General features: G+C 47.5%; 1 protein-coding gene across 1 annotated transcript in view; it reads right to left on the bottom strand.

Annotated features, from left to right (window-relative positions):
* Nucleotides 1–831: 831 nt before the first annotated feature.
* Nucleotides 832–6,737, bottom strand: part of CCT6A (chaperonin containing TCP1, subunit 6A (zeta 1)) — a 10,667-nt gene continuing 4,761 nt past the window's right edge. The window contains exons 2-14 of the mRNA XM_009993299.1: nucleotides 6,633–6,696; nucleotides 5,750–5,884; nucleotides 4,995–5,168; nucleotides 4,745–4,848; nucleotides 3,983–4,093; nucleotides 3,332–3,491; nucleotides 3,002–3,084; nucleotides 2,558–2,654; nucleotides 2,077–2,224; nucleotides 1,652–1,785; nucleotides 1,444–1,546; nucleotides 1,077–1,149; nucleotides 832–904 (exon numbers count right to left, since the gene is read on the bottom strand). Coding sequence (XP_009991601.1) covers nucleotides 832–904; nucleotides 1,077–1,149; nucleotides 1,444–1,546; nucleotides 1,652–1,785; nucleotides 2,077–2,224; nucleotides 2,558–2,654; nucleotides 3,002–3,084; nucleotides 3,332–3,491; nucleotides 3,983–4,093; nucleotides 4,745–4,848; nucleotides 4,995–5,168; nucleotides 5,750–5,884; nucleotides 6,633–6,696 — 1,459 coding nt within the window. The remainder of the gene's footprint in view (nucleotides 905–1,076; nucleotides 1,150–1,443; nucleotides 1,547–1,651; nucleotides 1,786–2,076; nucleotides 2,225–2,557; nucleotides 2,655–3,001; nucleotides 3,085–3,331; nucleotides 3,492–3,982; nucleotides 4,094–4,744; nucleotides 4,849–4,994; nucleotides 5,169–5,749; nucleotides 5,885–6,632; nucleotides 6,697–6,737) is intronic.

Here is a 6,737-nt window from a genome sequence, read left to right as displayed (position 1 = left end):
TCAGGTCTTGGGTTTTCTGTGTATCAAAGTGGCTCGTATGGTCACTGTGGGGTCTAGGGAAGGAGACTCCAATTCAGAGTTGGGGGGTTCAGCCTGAAGGGGCTCCAGGGAGACCTCAGAGCAGCTCCCAGTGCCTGAAGGGGCTCCAGGAAAGCTGGGGAGGGGCTTGGGACAAGGGCAGGGAGGGATGGGATGAGGGGGATGGATTAAAACTGAAAGGGAGGTAGAGATTGGATATTGGGCAGAAATTCTTCACTACGAGGGTGGGGAGAGCCTGGCCCAGGCTGCCCAGGGAAGCTGTGGCTGCCCCATCCCTGGCAGTGTTGAAGGGCAGGTTGGATGGGGCTTGGAGCAGCCTGGGCTGCTGGGAGGTGTCCCTGCCCATGCAGGGGGCTGGGGGGGAGTAGATTATCTCTAGAGGTCCCTCCAACCCAAACCAGTCTGGGATTAAATGATCTAACATAGAAGCAGAACTAGACTTAGGACAATTATTGAACCTACAGCAGCCTCTTCCCCTCCTGCAAACCCAAACACCTCTCCCGGGTCAGTTCAAGACCCCAACCCCAGGAAGCTACAGCTCTGAATAACCAACACCTGCAGAGCACAGAACAGAACAGTTTATTGGGTAAAAAAGGAAATCAACCTCAGTTGTTCACTTCAGTGAAATGAAAAATAAATAACTGCTGTTTTTAGAGCCAAATCTTTCAACAGTTGCTAATACTTTGAGAGGCCATGTTTACCAAAGAGGGGCTGCTCATTACAGAGGAGCTCCCGCTGCTGGGACATCCCCTGGGGCACCACCAGAGCCACTGCTGCCCTGGCAGCTCCAGCTCAGCCTTTCAGAGAGGACATCCCGGCTCGCATGATCTCATCCACCAAAAGGATGTTGCTGGCGATGACCGTGCTAGAAAGGTGAGACAAACACTGTCAGAACAGCCACTTCCACACACTTCAGAGACAACTCGGCTTCATTTCTGCCTTACAAGACACTTTCCTCTACCTGGGGCCCTTCAATTCCACACTGATAATTGATAAACACCCACAGCTATTTAAAGTGAAAATACTGTAACATTTACCATGAATGAAGCAGTTGCTTTTTGACATTGTAATTATCCCAGATTCCAGCTGCTGCAGCCACCATTGGCTCACCTAGAAAAGAAGTACATCAGTCCTTAACATCACCAGTTCACATCATTGAGAGGAGGGCTTTCTGCTAACCCCTGGAGTCAGACACTGCACAACACTGCTAACTGTGTGCTTCATCTTCCCAAAACATTTGCACCACAGCACACCCAGGCTGACTGCAGCAACAGGACCCCTGCCAACGCACAGCTTATGACACAAGGCACAGCTGCTGCATCCAGAGCAACTTTGTTCTTAACAGAGCTGAGCCACGATAGTTTCTTGGTGCAGCATCACCCCATTATTTGAGGAAGTTCTTACCAGTGTTCAGATCAACCCCAGTGAGCTGCCCTGACTCCACATGCTCTGCCTGAACCTTCACGAGTGTTTCCTGGGGATCATAACCCGAGTTCTGGGCAAGAACCTGAGAGAAGAGACATCATTTTGTGTAGTTAATCATGAGAACTCCAGCAGAAAAATCAGTGGGTCTTGGCATGCTTTCAAGCCACTTTACTTGAGTTCCTCATACCTTAGGAATAATGAGCAGAGCATCAGCAAAAGCTTGAACTCCAAGCTGGGCTCTCCCTTTGACATTCGGTTTGTGCTTCACAAGGGCACTGGCTACAGCCACCTCCAGTGCCCCTGCTCCTGGGACCACGCATCCTGCAGGGAAACACGATGCTCAGGCTCCACAATAAGCACCTATTCCAACTTAAACACTCAACACGGTTTGGTCTCTTCCCTCACTCTTAAAAAGACAAATTGTAGCTGATCAGGTTACTTACACCATTATCAATTACTTGTAAAATAGGAGGTGCAGTAAGTAAAAGCACTTCACACTGGGATACACTTGACACTGAGTGCATCAGATACCAAGGAAGCCAACAGAAAATTCCCTCATTTTGAGGTAATTCCAACAGAAATGCTCCATGTGGCAGAGCAGAGCAGCCTTACCATCCTCAATGGCGTTTTTAACAGCACGCAGCCCATCCCTCACAGCATCCTTGATCTGAGTGAGCGTGTGCTTGTTGGGGCCCCTGATCAGCAGGGTGACTGAGCGGGGGTTGTCACACTTCTCAATGAAGGTGTACTTCTCTTCACCCTGTCACAACAGGGGTACATGTTCATGCTGTGCCTTTGCTTCATCAACATACACACAACATAAAAAATGGTGTCAGATTCAGTTCTGCACCAACAGTAGAAGTGAGGAGAAGCAGAGGAACCCGATTTCCATTTTCTCCACTTGTAAGACATCAAAAGTGTAACACAGAAGTAACAGGAAAACACACTTGGACAAGAACAAATACCCAGGTAGAGGCTCACATACAAGTGGACACTTATCCCTGCTCCAGCCCAGCTCCCAGAACACTGGACACCCACGCTCCAGCACAACCAGAGCCCAGGTGAGGTGTCCTGCCAGCCCAGCCACACTCACCAGCGTGTACTCGTAGACCAGCCCCGCGTGGCCCAGGCAGTCGGGGCTCAGATCCTCCACCGAGTTCATGGCTGTGCCACCACATGCCAGGGTCAGCCTGAGGGAACACACACAGCTCAGCACTTGCCCTGTGGGAAATCCCACCTCACCAGCATGCTGCCTGAGCCCGGCACAGTCTGCTTCTGCTTATGAAAGAGCTCTTCACAAGGGGCCTGTAGAATCAAGTCTCCTCTATAGGTGTCTATATCTGGAGCGTGACAGCTCATTCCTATGGCATTCCATGGTTTGCAAACTACCCTGAGCTACACCACTAAGAGCTGGACAGATCAAAGTGGACTTTTAGTGCAAGTCCTTGAAGGTGCTGGATTCAAGCCAGACTTTTGACTCCCTGTTTGTGTTTGGAAGAGCAAGTTATTTGAAACCCTCCTCTTCCCAGGAACTGACCTTTCCATGTTCCTCCTTTTAGCTCTCCGCAGAGCAACTATTCCTTCTTTTGCAAGTGCATCCAAGGAAAACGGGTCAATTCCCTAGAAACGAAGAAAGTGACCATCAGGATAAAGAAAAAGCTAAAACCATCCTCTCTGTCTGACACTAATGAGCGAGCTCTTCCTCAGGGCTCAATGAAGATCCCAATGCAGAACTTTATGCATGTACTCAAAACCACATCAGCCTAAATTGATCCATTTGTTTGAAGAACCGTACACAGCAAGCCAAACTGGCCAAGAAAGCCAGCTTTTAAAATTATTTTCTACTCAGTTATACCCTTCATCTCACCTTCTGGTTGATCACAACAAATCCTTTATCAGAATCACCACAGACTTTTCTTTTCAAGTCTACAATTTTCTTCACTCTGTCTTCAATGAACTTCCTTTCTGCTTTCACCAACTTCTCTCTCTCTTCAGCACTTTTATAGAAGAACCCAGAGCTCACCTCTCTGGAGGAAAGAAAACCAACAAAAAAGTAGTAAGACAAGGAAAGAATCGATCCTTCCAGCTACATTCTAAACATAAATAATAAAAACAGAACAAAGAAGAAACTCCCCAGAAAACCAGCACACAACATGTAGCTGTTCCTGCTCTCCAGGTTCAGAGCTTTACCATTTGGAATTCAGTAAACTCTGAAGTATATTTAGATGTTCACTCTAAAATATAAAGTTAGGGCAAAGAAGGAAAGGTATTCCAGCCTTTCTCCAACAAAACACAGAATAAAAACCAGCATGAAGCCCTGCCTTTAAGGGGTTTTCTCAGCCACCAGCTTCACTCTTCCAAAAAAGGGCTGCAGAAGGAGTGACACCTTGTCCACATCACCTGCCTGGCTCTAGAAGAGTCTGTGCAGTCCTTTCAGTTCTTATTTAAGCCAAATTTAAACCCAAGGCTTCTAAGACAGGAGCATTTTCTGCTCCTCACCTTGTTGCTCTGTACTTACGTTTTCTCATACTCTAGGGACACATTGCAAGTGAGAACATAAGCATCTTCCACTCTTTTCTTCATGTCAGGATGACGAGCACCGTGATCCAAAACCAGCCCCCTAATCAGCCTGAAAGATTAAGAAGCATTTTATGTGTCAACTTAACACACAGTGAAGACAAACCTGAGAGAAGTGCAGACCAGTCAGAGAATTGACAGTACAACTGGCCAAACACAAACTGTGCTGGGAGCTGACCACAATTCTGTGCCCCACCTCCCAGGCCATGCTCACTGAAAGAAGCACACCAGAGTGTGGAATGGGAATTTATTCTGGCATAGTGTCTGACTGCATTAGCTACTGAGGAAAGCTACTGCAGAATTCATCCATGCCACTCAGGTAAATGTCAAGTCTGTGGAATATCCAATAACCCAGCCTCCATCTACCAAATGCTATTTTGTACTTTTGATGAACAGACATGAGCCTCAAGCACAGTGGAGCCTCAGACACTACTACTAGAAAATAAAGTATTTATTCCAAAGCAAAGTCAGCCTTGCTCTCTGCTATTCCAAACTCTCATCAGGGAATCAAGCTCAGTGACTGGGAAACTTCTGCTGTCCAGGTATTTCTGGCTGCAATCTGTATTCCTGTCCTTCTTCCACCCATTCCCCAGTAACGTCTCCAGTGGTAGCTTTAGGATACTTCAAAGAAGAAAACCAGACACCACAGACTCCTCAAACCTTGGACACCATCAAACTGAAGCTCAAGGACACTCATACTCACGTTGTGTCAGTTTCTGATTTGTGCTTCATCTCCATAATCTCTACCATGTGGAGGTCAATGGGCTCATCAGGTTTTCTGACTGTCAAAACAGAATCAACCACAGCCTGGAACAGAGGGGAGGGGAAAAGCCCCAAAAGGACCATTAGTCTTCCAAAGTGCACGTTCTCGTCTCTCCATCCACCCTTCACTCAGTAACAATCACAACCTGGAGCACTTCACACAAGGAGAGGCAGAAGGGGGTGACACTCACCTCTGTCAGGATGTCAGCGAGCTCAGTGTGCACCTTGGTACGGAGGGATGTCCTGGCAACATCCATAAGGGTCTCCCTGTCCATCTCCTTGGATACTTTGACCTGCTCCAAAACTTCAAGTGCTTTTTCCTTTGCGATCTCAAATCCTTCTGCAACTATTCTAGGGTGCAAACCCTAATGCAAGGGAAGGAGGGAAATGGTTGGACAACAGAAGACAAATGGTACTTTCTGACAAACAGAACCTGTGGTTTCAACACTCCATGTAACAACACTGGGAAAATGCATCTTACAGAGACAAGAAAATGTACTGTCCTTCTGAATACATGTAAAAGGAATGCAAATCCTTCCAATGCAGAGGAAAAGTACAACTTGTTCTAGCACAGGATTGAAACCAAGGGAACTACAGAGCACACTTGGGTGTTCCCTGTGCAGGATCAATGTCTATCCTGTAGCTCACCCAAAATACCTGCTCTCAAGGAAATATCCTTCTTAACACACAAGTAAAAAAGGTAACAAACAGCAGTAACAGCAGGTTATTAAAAGCTGCAGTATCCACAATAAGTGGTTTTGAACAAATCTTACATGTCCCTCTCGAGCTTTTCCCCATTTTACAAGTCCTGCAACACACACATTTTAAGCAAAAATACATGTTAATTTTCATGTTTGACTTAGGAGTATTTAGCATCAAACAAGTCAAATGGGCTCAGAAGGAGCTTTTAACTTGTCCACCTGCAGAAGAAACACTGCAGACATACCTCAGCAATGTAGAGATCTGCCTGTTTTAGGAGCTCTCCAATGATCAAGACATTTGAGGTGGTACCATCTCCAGTGATGTCATCTTGTGCTGTTGCTACCTTTGCTATCAAGGACGCTGTGGGGTGTTGGATTTGCTGAAAGGAAGAAACTGAGCAATGAGTCTCTCTGCACTGGCACAGGAAGTCAGCAGTCCTCAAAACCAGCTAACCAAAATATTTAAGGACTAGCTGATGCTTCAACAACACTCACCTGGACAGCAAGTTGATGGAATTAATCCATGTTACACTATTCCTCCCTCAGACTACACCTCTATACACACAATTGTTGAGTACCAAAAGCCTAACTAGTCCTCAGCTCACTGTGAACTCGAGAGAGCCCTTTTCTCCTTTAGGCTGAGGATGCACCATCACAACTAGACTGTTGCTGACACTAACAGCAGCACCTTTAGAGCTAATTTAGGGAGTCCCTGCATGATCCACACTGTACATACCCTAAATGCTTTGCTGTCCCTCTGGCAGTGTGCTTTATTCATTCTTAGGAAGCTAAAGAACATTAGGTTAGTTTCTTGCCAGTTCCTCTACTAAATAGTGCATCTGGTGTTCCAGCCTTGAGCATCATGTCTGTCTGGCCAAACCTCACACAACTAGACACGTCCTTAGGTTACATACAGAAATGCAAGATGTGCTGATTTACCTTCCTCCCAGGGGACACCCGCGTCTCAGTGCACAGGGCAAAACAACACAGGAATGCAGGCCAGGACAGCAGAGGCCGCCCCCCCCCTCAGCCACAGGCACCCCAGGGAATACGAGCAGGCTCCTGCCTCCCTAAATCCCCTCTCGCCTGCCCAGGGTTTCCACCCCCCGCGCCCAAGGCCCGGCTCACCATTTCCTGCAGCAGCACGTTGCCATCTTTGGTCAGCTTGATGTCTCCAGCGCCCGACACCAGCCTGCGGGGGACACGAGGCGGGTGAGCAGCCCTGGGGGGGGG

The sequence above is a fragment of the Chaetura pelagica genome, unplaced genomic scaffold (assembly GCF_000747805.2).
Source record: "Chaetura pelagica isolate M959 unplaced genomic scaffold, ChaPel_1.0 scaffold193, whole genome shotgun sequence".
Taxonomy (NCBI): domain Eukaryota; kingdom Metazoa; phylum Chordata; class Aves; order Apodiformes; family Apodidae; genus Chaetura; species Chaetura pelagica.
Note: the sequence above shows the minus strand (reverse complement) of the source record. Positions and strands in the feature narration are given on the sequence as shown.